The 12,714-nt window shown below is 51.9% G+C and overlaps 1 protein-coding gene across 1 annotated transcript in view; it reads left to right on the top strand.

Moving 5' to 3' along the window:
• Window positions 1-6,354: 6,354 nt before the first annotated feature.
• Window positions 6,355-12,714, top strand: part of LOC126536959 (uncharacterized) — a 30,719-nt gene continuing 24,359 nt past the window's right edge. Inside the window, exon 1 of the mRNA XM_055073628.2 lies at window positions 6,355-6,580. Coding sequence (XP_054929603.1) covers window positions 6,572-6,580 — 9 coding nt within the window. The 5' untranslated portion in view covers window positions 6,355-6,571. The remainder of the gene's footprint in view (window positions 6,581-12,714) is intronic.

The raw sequence follows: 12,714 nt of genomic DNA, 5'->3' as shown, positions 1-12,714 counted from the left end.
CATTTCTTTGGTAGAAATGAAACGTTGTTATCGTCTGCAATAAAAAAAAACTTTTTTTTTTGGTCAGAATTGTATGGGCGAGACATGCGAAGGCCTACAAGTCGCTACCTGTAAGATCGTTGCATACAGGAGGCTGACCAGTTGTCTCTACGACTCTAGGTTCATTTAGCGCGCCTCAGATGTAAGCATTCAAAGGTGTATTTTCATTACGCCCTCGTGCATATGGCTGCCGCAGCCGGTAATGGAACCTGCGCCACCGCACTGAACAGCGGAAAGCCGTATCATTGCGGCAGTTTCCAACAGAAATTTACGAGCAGCTCTGTTGGCGTGAAAGTAAATGTATTCGTATTGTTTGTTCCAGCAGTCCATCGTTTCGGCGTTATGTCCCCCCCCCCCCCACCATTTCGCTACATAACTTTGCGTTCAGTTTTATGCACCAATCACACGCATGCACGCACACGTGCACACATATATGCACACGCGCGCGGCACGTACAGCGCAATCGTATCTTTTCTCCGCCTTCTGCTTCTCAAATCATGGTGTGCACGTTATGTGTACTTATTGCCATTTGTGAAATAGCCTTATATTTACCTTCGGTTTGCGGATGACATTGTTGTGTTCAGCAACAGTGCAGGCGAGTTACAACAAATGATTGAGGACCTTAACTGAGGGAGTGTAAGAGTAGATTTGAATATTAATATGCAGAAGACAAAGGTATTGATGAATAGATTGGCAAGGGAACAAATGTCCAGGATTGCCAGTCAACCTCCAGAGTCTGTGAAGGGGTACGTTCACCTAGGTCAACTAATCACAGGGAACCCTGATCATGAGAAGGAAATTCATAGAAGAATAAAGATTGGTTGGATTGCATACGGCAGACATTGTCAGCTGCCGACTGGAAGCTTACCATTATCATTGAAAAGGAAGGTGTACAATCAGTGCATTTTACCAGTGCTGACATATGGGGCAGAGACTTGGAGGTTGACAAAGAAGCTTGAGACCAATTAAGTTAAAGACAGCGCAAAGGGCGATGGAACGAAGAATGCTAGGCATAACGTTAAGAGACAGAAAGAGAGCGGTTTGGACCAGAGAGCAAACGGGTATAGCCGATATTCTAATTGGCAATAAGAGAAAAAAAATGGAGCGGGGCAGGTCATGTAATTCGCAGGTCAGATAACCGTTTGACCATTAGGGTTACATAATGGGTACCAAGAGAAGGGAAACGCAGTCGAGGACGGCTGAAGACTAGGTGGTACGATGAAATTAGGAAACTCGCGGGTGCTAGTTGGAATCGGTTGGCTCAGGACAGGGGTAATTGTAGATCGCAGGAAGAGGCCTTCGTCCTGCAGTGGACATAAAATAGGCTGATCATGATGATGAAACAAATTCAGGCCCAGTTCACATCTACGAACGATGCGATATGACGATAACGGTGCGCTGTGATAATGATGTGTATACATTCTCAGATCAGCGATTGCTTCTTATGGATGTTACGAGGATCATTACGTATTATTACGAGTATCATTACGAATTGGACCAGTTTTTAAGTTTGGCGAGCTATTGGCCTGTATGTTTCAAGGCCGTGGTTGCTGCGGACTGGCTGCTCTCTTGCCGAATAGGCCAACCAATCACAGCGGAGTACGCACGCCGCTGGGTTCACTGCACCAACACCAGGTGGAGCTCGCCTCCGCGGCAGCGACATTGCATTAGCCTTTCTACAATGCCTGACGCCTTCCGTGTCACTTTGTGCAGACATTCAATAAACACAAACTCATGTTTCGACTAATGCACTCATGCAAAGCTTCGCTGTATATTATATTCCAACTGGTTGGATATGCAGCATTTTTTAAACATTTGTAACTCGAAAATGCTGCGTTACAATATAGTGTTGCGTGTTAAAAAAAAAAGCTTTTTAATAGTGGGTATGCGCTCACTTATGGGCATAATGTATTGTGCAAGCTGCTCCATATATGTTATTGCCATCTTAATTAGACCTGCTTATCACTGTGCATACAGCTTTAAAGCTGTTACACCCCGAAGCACTGTCTGGGTGTTCCGAAACTATAAACCAGTCGTATATGACGTTTAATTTATACGACTATTTTATGCATACACGGCGTTACACATAGCACGATATGACTGTCTTCAATCATCGCTGCTAAGCGCAGGGAGATCTTTGGTTAGATTTTCAGCAACTGATACAACCACCTGATGGTGTTGACACGTTGATACGATCTCCAGCGGGTGAGGCGGGTCTTCACCGCAAGAATCAGGAAACGACGGCGCAGCCTGGCATCCTGATGATGAAAAAAAATTAGAGAAGATTATATTCACTTCATTGGTACAAGGTTGTGACTCTTATCCGAGTCTCGAGCGGTTCTGATTAACAAGGGGGCCAGGATGGCCTTAAATAACCCCTTGCGGCCTTGTGGTCGTCGACGACTGTGGAAGCCTGTGGAAGTATTAGTGCTTTCGTCAGGTTCCGCCGTCGACGAGCTGCTGCCCTCGGATTTTCTTCTCTTCGTCCTTCCCTTTGTGTCAGCTCGGGGAATAAAAGGGGTGACGCTGTTGCGGAGAAGAGAGCAAGTATGTCGACATGGGGACGCCCGCTAAAACGCTTCTCATACTTGAAAGGTCGATGTCCAGGCTTATCGTAACAGCCTTTTGTGGGACGATGTAAATCATCGTGTCGTGGGAACGCACGCGTGAACGTCTCTCACACTTGACAGGTCGACCATGACAACGTGTACTTGTTTATCTTTCACCGGTGACCGCTTTTCACCGTCGAAGAAAAGTGATCGCTGAGCGCAGGACGCGCCTGCATGTATCAGGAGTTTGTCGAATGCTATCGATGGTGTAATCTAACCTTGTTAATGTAATCTAATATAACCTTGTGTAATCTGATTCCTTGTTTGCGCGACGAGAATTGTGTAGAGCTTTCTGGAAGACAAGCGCACACCAATGATTATTATGGAACCATCAATGACTCATGTATAAAAGCCGACGCGCTTGCCCCGCAGATCATTTTCGGCGATCACCGACTGTGTTCGCCGCGTTGGTTCAGCTGTGAGTGTAGTTTTTTTTTCTGGGCACAGCTAGGTTCGCCCAATAAAGTTAGTTTCGCCATTCATAGTTTTCTTACTGTGTCCTTGACCGTTACTACCACGTGACATCTGGTGGAGGTGCTTTGCGTCCATGTACCGGGCGTCCCGACAAGCCGTGATCCAAGCCCGGACCGCGAAGACAACACCAACGTCGTGCCGGACTATCGAGCAAGCCGCAGGCTACAACACCTGGCCCCGGAGCACGGACTTCTAGCGGATCAGGGTTCATTTTGATATAGCAATAGCCTGGCGAGTCAGGGGTGAAGAGCCTGCGCTTACACGTGGTGCACCGCTATGTTTTGTTTGTTTGACGTGCGTTCTCCAGGGCCCAGGATCCCGAAGTTCGTCACACGAGGCTCGACACCAGTACTTACATGTTCTTTCAGCGTTCCTCATGGCCAGCGAATTTATTTCACCGGCCATTCCGAACTTCCGGGGCGAGGAGGAGCTGTTAGATACGGGACCTTTTCCTGAGCCTACTTCGAGTTCACCAGACCACAGCGAATCGCGTCACACCTAAATAAGGAGCGCAGAAGCACATCTACCACGTTACCGAGGCGCTGCACGTCCAAACAAGTTGGCGTCCCCCACCTCGTTTGCCGCATGTGGAGCTGTTGTCCCACTGCTTGGCTCTTCCCGAAAGTGTAGCGGGAGCTTGGCACTGTTCCACGTAACGTGGGTCCCGAGCAAAGCAAGCCGCGAGGCAAGACGGCTGTAATGCACCGTGAAGCCCTGGCAGCAGCCCCCCCCCATCTGCCTTTGTGACGGCAGTTGCAGACCAGGAAGGCAATACCGCAGAGCAGTACTCCCTCGGACAGGTGGAGACAATGGAGTGACCCTCTGCGCCGGGTGTGACTTACATTCGCACGGGCGCCTACCATTGGCCGAAAATGACGCCATCCGAGCGGGCTCGCCGATTGGACGAACGTGACGTGACTTCGAGACACCGAAGGGGTTAAAAGCCAGAAACCGGGAGCAGCAAGAGAGCATTCCTTCATTCATCTCTTTCGAGCTTCTTGCCACGGGCCGCAGCGTCCGAGTTGCTGCCGGCCCGTAATGACTTTGTGACTGTTAATTTCTTTGTACTCTCAATGTAAATAATGTAACTAAACCTCCAGTTTTCATCTCAAAGTCCTCCTCAACCTCGGCCAACTTCCGCACCCAACGGCAAGGTCCAAAATCTGGGGGACAGCGATTGGGATTGTCCTCCAGATCCAACAGCAGGCACTGCTGTTCGAAGAAACCCTTCGACGCCTACTTGAAGCGTTGGGTATGTGTCACTCGGTCTATCTGTTTGATGTCAGCTTTGGTCACTGGGTGTGTGCTAGTAGGTGTTGTTACGGTTGGCGTGTAACGCCCCGGGCAAAAAGGATGCTCAACCACCATGCCTCATCGAAACGGAGGGTGGATTACTCATTTGCTATGATTACTGAGCACGTGCTGGTGGGCGAGGTGGTTATACATGATTACAACGAAGGCGCCAAATAAAACAACGGACGAAGGAAGGCGACGCGGGACAACCACGTAGGCGCACTAACAACTGAGCGTTTTATTTCTTGACACAGGAATGAATGGCTGCTGTCAAGGATCAAAACAACAAAAGGAAACAGGGTCGTCATCTGCATCGCACAACGAAACCACGGTACAGAACAACTAAGTGCCGCTCCCAAGATACGCTAGTTCCTTTGTCGATAGAGAAACTGAGGCTTCACTGATACAATCATCACCACGATTCTTGATCTCGAGCAAACCCATCCTCTCCTGCCATTCAGCTCACTCAAAAGTAATAAAAAGAGGAATCATTCAATCATGCCTAACCAACGCGCTTAACAAGTCATGTGTGCATCGGCTGCAAAGCAGTTTTCATTGTCAGGACAGCCGCCTCAAAGGGGCACGTTATCCTCACAATGTGATCACATCTGTTGCAGAAAAAATGCTGAGGCAGCCCAAGGAACTTAACATTGTAAACCAGGGTCGAGCAGGCCCTTCTGAAACCAGGTGTGCTATCATTCCATATGTTCACGGCATATCTCACAATCTGAAAAAATTAGGCAAACGAGCTGGTATTCGGGTTTTATTTTCCGCTCTGAAACGTCTTGGTGTGATGTGTGCCAAGGTGAACGCAGGACATCGAGAAAATAAACAGGTGTGCGCAAAAAAACATGGGCAGAAGCATGTCGGATGTGTAAAGAAAGTGGTTTATTCGGTTCCCCTGTCATGTGGTTCATCATATGTAGGCCAACCGCGGGCATATGTCTGAATGACAGATTGCATGAGCATCGATATAAGCTGGAAAACCAGCTCTCCGGTCACATTAGTGCGCACTGTAAGGCTCGCAAGTGCATTCCAGATTTTGATAGAACCTGTGTTTTGAACAGAGCTGATGATCAACTGACAAGGGAGATATTGGAAGCGCTTGAGGTCAAGAAGCGTGGTGATGATTGTATCAGCGAAGCCTCAATTTCTCTATCGACAAAGGAACTGGCGTATCTTGGGAGCGACACTTAGAAGTTGTTCTGTATCGTCGTTTCGTTGTGCGATGCAGATGACGGCCCTGTTTCTTCTTGTTTTGATCCTTGACAGCAGCTATTTATTCCTGTGTCAAGAAATAAAACGTTCAGTTGTTAGTGTGCCTACGTGGTTGTCTCGTGTCTCCTTCCTTCGTCCGTTGTTTTATTTGGCGCCTTCGTTGTAATCTTGCTATGGTTGTCTCGAGTGGGTTGCCGGTCTGGCGGGCGCCCCGCAGTGTTCACAGGCCCCTTTGTGTGTGTGTGTGTGTGTGCGTGAAAACCCTTTCCGCGAACTGTCCGACTCCAGGGGAGACCCTTTCCGCTAACCAACGTCGCCTAGAAGAAAGGATCAGCCGCCCATCGAGGACCCGTGGGTTGCCTCCAGCGGAGACAAGCAAGTGCAACGTCGGCTAGGAAAGTGGGAGCAGCCGAAAAACAACGGGGACGTACAACATCGCCCAGGAGAAAAGGAGCAGCCGCAAAGCAACGAGGGGGACTCAGTGCATGTCACGTGACGTTGACGTGCGCAAGATCCCGCCTACGGTTTTAGTGGGCCTATTTAAGGGGCCCCGCAATGTACTTTTCAAATCATTCATTCTCTTCTTATCGTTCACCTACCATTGAATAAACAGTGCAAGTTTCGCACTAGAAATCGTCTCGTCCCTGCCTGGTCGCCATGGTCTACCAGACGCCTGCGGCCTGCCGACAACGCCACGCTACCCAACAGTAACGCCGGTCGAGCTTTCGAGAAACAGGCGTCGCAATAGTGTGCGTCGCTCTTTAATGAACGTCTCTGACGCCAACTTGGGTAACTAGGTATGTGCCACTGCGAATGTGCCTCTCTACAACGACGAAGAATATCCCTCAAGTTTCTCCGATGCTGAGCGGAATCAAACCCACGTCACAAGAGTTCTTCAGGGACAGCAAGCCGACCCATCAGCAGCATGCACGTCACACATGCACTTGGTATGTGCCGCTTTCAATGAAAGCCTTTCACGCGAACGCTCTAGCGACCTGCGCCATGAATGCGCTAGGTGTGCCGCTCTTCAATGAGCCTCTCGGCAGCTTGGGTCACTCAGCGTGTGCCACTGAGTGTACGGTAAGCGAGGGAACAATTCCAGCGTTTGTAGGCACCCGCGCGCTGCGCTTCTCGTCTCGGAGATCAGCTGGCGCGGACATAGTTTGTTCCTAGTCCCTTTTAACGCATGACAGGCGTTTCAGGCGCCACAGGAAAAAAAGAAAAGTTTTTGGCTCTCTCTCATAGTTCACTATGGTTTTTTTTTCCCGGCAGTTACACTAGACGGCGCAGCATGCCCAAAAATAAGCACGAGAGAGGAGCCTGGTTGCCGCATGAAGCGTTTCTCAGCGTTAATCAGGCACGTACCCAAGGGGGCGCCCCCCCCCCCCCCCTCGAAATTAAGACCCGCAGACTTTTGAAAAGTGAAATGCTCAGACTACATACACTTTGTCCATGTCTGTTGCACACCTCATTGCTTCCGCCGATGAAAAGACTCAAGAACAGCAGACGCTCCGGAGGTATCAAGTACGACGCCATTTTGAAAAGGCCGCATGATGACGATTTTGCTTGCGTCTGTGATTGGCTGGCGAAGTAACGCAACTCCGCGCGGTTTGTGTGCCTTGGTTGCCAACTGCTTTTTTAAGTTGTATTCTACTAATCTTTGTTACACTTTAATTGGCTTCTTGTTCTTGGCAGTGCTCTTCCTGCGCTTTTTTCCTGCGCTAGTCCATTTGACGTAGTTCCTTGTTTGCCAAGTAAAGGTGAGGTGTATCACACAGGCGTACCTTTAAAATACACCATATTTTTATATTTTGTGGTTTTACGCGTTTTTATGGCAAATGGCGGACGGTATTCACATTTGTACTGGTAAAATACCCCCCCCCCCCCCTCATTCGCATAGAAGTTATCTTGGGTTCCACACCTCCACCCCCCGAAAAAAAATCCTGGGTACGTGCTTGGCGTTAATAATATGAATAATGCTTTATTCGTACTCAGATGGTGTGTTCAGGCATAGAGGGTCGCCGAATGAAGAACTACCCATACCGAAGTGGCTTGCTTGCCCGAGGTCACGTGCAGGCGTTGCGGCAGCGGCGCTAGATGGCGCTGATTGCTATTAGGGAAGCGCGAAAGAGGGGTCCCGCTGCAGCACCCGCCTCATAGACAGTTAGTTTCGACGGTGGCCATACGCTGTGACGCTGAATTAATCCAATGATAACGTATGATCGTTGGCAGCCATCGTGAGATGAGTTTTGTCGCCTTATTTTCAAATTGTTCGCTTCATAATTTGCCCAGTCAGACAGATTACTCGGTCGGAATGTTTAATTTCTACAGCACAAACACTCGTGCAGGACTATACATGCAAATGTAGTACCATATATCATTAGTTTGCGACTCGTATCAAGAATACCACCGTACGCAACGTTATATATCTTGACGGCAAGAAACTGGCACGAGGTTAATGTACGGCAGGTATATTTCGTAGTACGTCAATAGATTTAAGAACGCATTGGAGCGTTAAGCTAGCACGCAACTTTTGACCGCATACGCCCTCCTGTGGTATAGCATTGCGGCAGGCGGCCGTCGAAACCTGCCGTCATCGCGCACTGTTACTTTGAAGGCGAGTAAAAATAACTGCGCATTGCAAGCGAAAGAGCTCAAACCGAGACAATGCAAATCCTTTTCTTCTCCCTATCTGCTACGGGAAAAGTGCTCATGCGAAGGAAGACGATAAAAACAAGGACTCGCATAAGGCGCGCGAGCTGGACAGGCGGCCACGCGCGCCGGTGTCGCCCACCCCGCAGAACCAACGGCGTCGTGATGCCCTGCCGGCCAACGACGACGCCATCATCCCAGCTCGGTTGTTGAGGCGTGCGTCGAGGCAGGCCAGCGAGGAGAAGGTGGTTTGGGGTGCCGCGCTGCTGCCATCGGGTCGCCGCCCTAGCGCCTTTTCTCGTTGCGCAGCAGCCATGAACCGGGTCGGGGCATTCACCAGCTCCATGTACCAGCGCAGCGGGAGCAGCGCCTACTTCCCGCAGCAGTCCGACGCTTTCCGCACCGGCAGCCGGCCCCCGTTGGTGCAGGCCAGCGGCTCGACGCACATCCTGCTGGGGCTGCTCGTCCTCGTGAGCTGGGTGGCCCTGGCGAGTGTGCGCCGCCGGCTGCTGAGGGCGGTGTACCACTACCTCGGCCTGTACCTGCCGCCTGCCGCCGGAGACCACAGCGCATCCCAGGAATCCCGACCAGCCGCAAAGAAGGCGTCCAAAAAGTCTCCTCCCAGGGCGCTTAGGAAAAAAGCGTCGGCGTCCAAAAGGCACCTCGAGACGCAGCCGGACGCGGCGTCTGAAAAGGAGACGCAACTCAACGCAGACGGCGGGGCAGCAGCCGCTCCTGCGGCCGCTGGCTGCGTTTCGGGAGGCCTAGACGGCCTAGACGACGACGAAGACTTGCGAGACTACGAGATCATCCACACAGGTGACGCTTTCGGGGATGACAAGGACCATTCGAACTGAAGCCTGCACCGTATACAAATTTGGCGACGCACTCATCGCTTGAAGCGAGATAAGTGAAATCTCTTGGAGATGCTCGCGGGTGGAAGACGACCAGACTGAAATTAATAAAATGTGTACTATACTAAGATGTTGCTGAAGAGCCTTTGACGACACTTCTACACTTTGACGCTTTTAAATTATTTTTATAAAGATTAAATGCATGCCCAATCACAGTTTACTACAACTATGATACCACCAGCTGTCTATTTTTGTTTTAGAGCGTACGATTGGCAGCGCCATCGCATCGAACGACTTGACCACGCCATTCCCTCCACGAAACTCTATGCCACGGAGGGGCCCTACCCCCTCCGCGCGCTAGAAGAAAAGTGTGGCGGAAATGACGTAGTAGGTTCTCCTTTTTCTGCTGCTTTTTTATTTTTTTTTTGTTGTATGGCCACGCCTTTTGGGCCACAATGGCGGCGTTGTTATGGTTTTGAGCGCTCACACGTGTTGCTCTGGTAGATTTCGGGCCATGGCAAAGGCGCTGAGTGGGCGGGTTTGCGTTAGTCACCGTGTCTTGTTGCGCTGTGTTACCTGCACCGTGCTCTGCCAGATGTTGCGCGAGCGCGCGCGCTCCGCGCACGACACCACGCGCAGCGCGGCGTGGTTTCGCGAAAGATGTAAACAAGAGAGGAGGGTGGCCCAAAAGGCGGAGCATCGCCATGAGCAACGCCAAATTCCGGCTTCACTTTTGCTTCACAAAGAGTGACGTCAGGGCCTCTCCTTAGTTTCCTTCCTCCGTGCTCTATGCCCTCCACGCCCCCCTTTTTTTTTTCGGCCGCGCGCGCATAGAGGAAGAAAAAGATAGGAGGGAACATACCGCAACTCGATAGTAGCCAAACCTGGTGGCCCAACACGTAATCGCACGCCACCGTGCGCGGTTGCTTTTAATGTTCCCGCTCGGTAGGCAGAGTCACGGCAGGGCAGCTGAACAAGGGCGCACAGAATAAAAACTACTGGGAAAGTTACTAGGAGCCAAACAACTCAGCAAATCTTGATTCTCGCTCCGCGATCTCGGCGCAAGGGGTCACGTGTTCGGCCAACACTGTCTTCACGGAGCGTTCGCTTGCCAAGGCTGGCTGCGTGACGTAATTCTCCCTCCTATATTTTTTTAGCAAGCACGGCCGGGCTGAACAGACGCGTCGTCATCGTCATTAGCTGATAGCGTTTTTTCGGTAGGTGCAACTTGCTCCCCTCGCCCACTTGTTTTTTTACCGCTGTCGGATCAGCTCTCGGGCGGTTAACACGCCGCCGATTCTCCAGATAAGTATCATTCCCTGCTCGTCATTTGTGCGTTTCGTTCTGCGGCGTCTCCGCTGTCTCGCTGATGCCATCACGCAGGCAGGCCACGGCGCACGACGTTAAAACGTTCGAACAGGGCCCTGGGGCGCCGTGGACGACGACGGACTTTCGCCATGAACAGATGCGACCGCAGGAATGCGTCTTCTGCCGACTGCACGACGGCGACTGAGAAAGGCGCGCGGGACAAGCTGACGTCCAGTGGAGGCGGAGCACGACCAAGAGCTAGACAGCAATTGGCGCCGAAGACTGGCAACGGAAAAACTTGGACGAGCAATACTAAACGCAACGGCGAAGGCAAGTTAGCAAAATGCTCCGTTACGTCTGCTGCTGCTGCTCCAAGCCCGGCAAGGAACGACAAGTCTGGTGCGTTCGACTCTCTGCTCAAGCGCGCTCAGCGAAGGCGGAGCAGCGGTAACACGAGCGAAAAAGCGTCAGGCAAGCAGGGCACTCGTGGCGACGTCGGCGACGAGACCAGCCGTCAGACCGAGTTGGACGACGTGAACGACAAGTCCAGGAAGCCGAAAGAGCCCGACGAAAAGCACGTTGCTCACGATGAAGACGCCCCGCAGGATTCACCGCGTTACGACAATGAGGAAAGCAAGAGGCCAGCTGCTGACCCTGTCGAGTATACGATACTTGCCAGGCCTGAAAGACAGCGCGCTGCTGCCGAAGTCCAAGTTCCTCCCCCATCGCAAGGGACCATCTGCGAGGAGGAAAACGTCTCGCTGCCCCTGCGGGACGTGCAGGCGCCTGCGAGAGACTTGCGCTTCAAGGAGAGGATTCGGCGCTTCCCAATGGGTGCTTACGCGGACACCGCCGGCGCATACGCGCCTCACTTGCCGGGGCCGTCTCAGGAGAGAGGCCTTTTCACGCCCGACTGTCGCCGCCCCACGTTCGCTCCCGTTTCCCGAAGTGCGCCAGGCTGCATCGCCGACGAGCTGAACTGCTTGAAGCTTGCCGAAGCAGCGGTACACCCTGGTCAGCACTATCCGGAAGCGTACCCTGTGCCACCGCCGCTTTCGCCCGTGGTTCCTCCCTCCGTCGCGCCGCCTTTCCCCGGTCTCGGATACTTCGCCGACAGGCTCGGTGTCAGCAGACGTCGAACACGAAGCTTCCCTCGCAGACTGCCCGAGCGAAGGCTGTACGACGCACACGGCAGGTGGGTGGGGCAGGAACGGCGGTCGCTGCAAGACTTCGATGAAGAAGGCTGGTCTCTGAGCTTGCAGCATCAGCCGTGCAGGGACGGCTTCTGCACCTACGTCGGCGGCAGGGAACTGAGGTCTCCTTTCGATGTGCCCCGAGGCTACAGTCGTCGCCACTCGTGGTCCCACTCGTCCGTTCCCGAAGACGACATCGAGGACCTCCTTCCGCTGATAGATAAGCTTGCGGTGGACTACGCCAACTCGGACTCCTCGATTGAGGGCACGCCCGAAGCCGTACACATTCCCGACGAAGGGTCGTGGTTTTCGGTGCTTCCCGAAACGACGAGGCCGGAAGACCGCTTCATATGGTCGCCGCGACGAGACTTGCATCGACCCCGGTCGGTTTGGTCTCCGATAAAGCCGAGGCTTGGCGGCTCTCCTCAGGATAGCCTCCGAGATCCACTGACGAGAACGAGGTACCGCTTCAGAACCTATACCGAGAACGCGTTCCAAGGGAGCGTGGATGCTATTGTCGAAGGAAGACGGTCCGTGTCCTGCGATTTCTCGTATTTCGACGACGTCTCGACCTCTGCTTCGAGTAGTGGCGAGGCGCACTGCACTGGCTGGTCACCCTGGAGCTCCCAGCTGCCCACAGCTGATCTGTTGAACGTTTCGTAGGCTCTGAAACGCCGTACTTAATATGAGAGTATACTAATTGACACCGAGCCAGCTCTAAGAACGAGTTCAGGCAGTTTCTAAGCCCTTCTGGCACCATGCCTTTTTGGCGTCGCTTTTTTTTCTTTTCGCTCTTATACTGCGGCAGAACGCATATTATCCCAGCACAAATTTGGTGCCATGATGTAATTTTTGAAATAAATGTTGCTGAAAGAAAATGGTGTGTGCGTGTTCATTATCAGTCGTACCACACAGCTTTAGTAAAACTGACGCCATCACACGTGGGTAGCTAAAAGTACGTAATGCTCAAGTTTGGAATATTAAAAATCGCCGTTTTATGTATGCAGCTTGCAAAACCTCGTGAAGAATATTACTTGTGACACTGCGCCTGTAACCTAATCAATACAAGGGGCC

Source organism: Dermacentor andersoni, chromosome 4 (genome assembly GCF_023375885.2).
Source record: "Dermacentor andersoni chromosome 4, qqDerAnde1_hic_scaffold, whole genome shotgun sequence".
NCBI lineage: Eukaryota > Metazoa > Arthropoda > Arachnida > Ixodida > Ixodidae > Dermacentor > Dermacentor andersoni.
The sequence above is the reverse complement of the archived record's forward strand: the minus strand, read 5'-3'. Positions and strand labels throughout refer to the sequence as shown.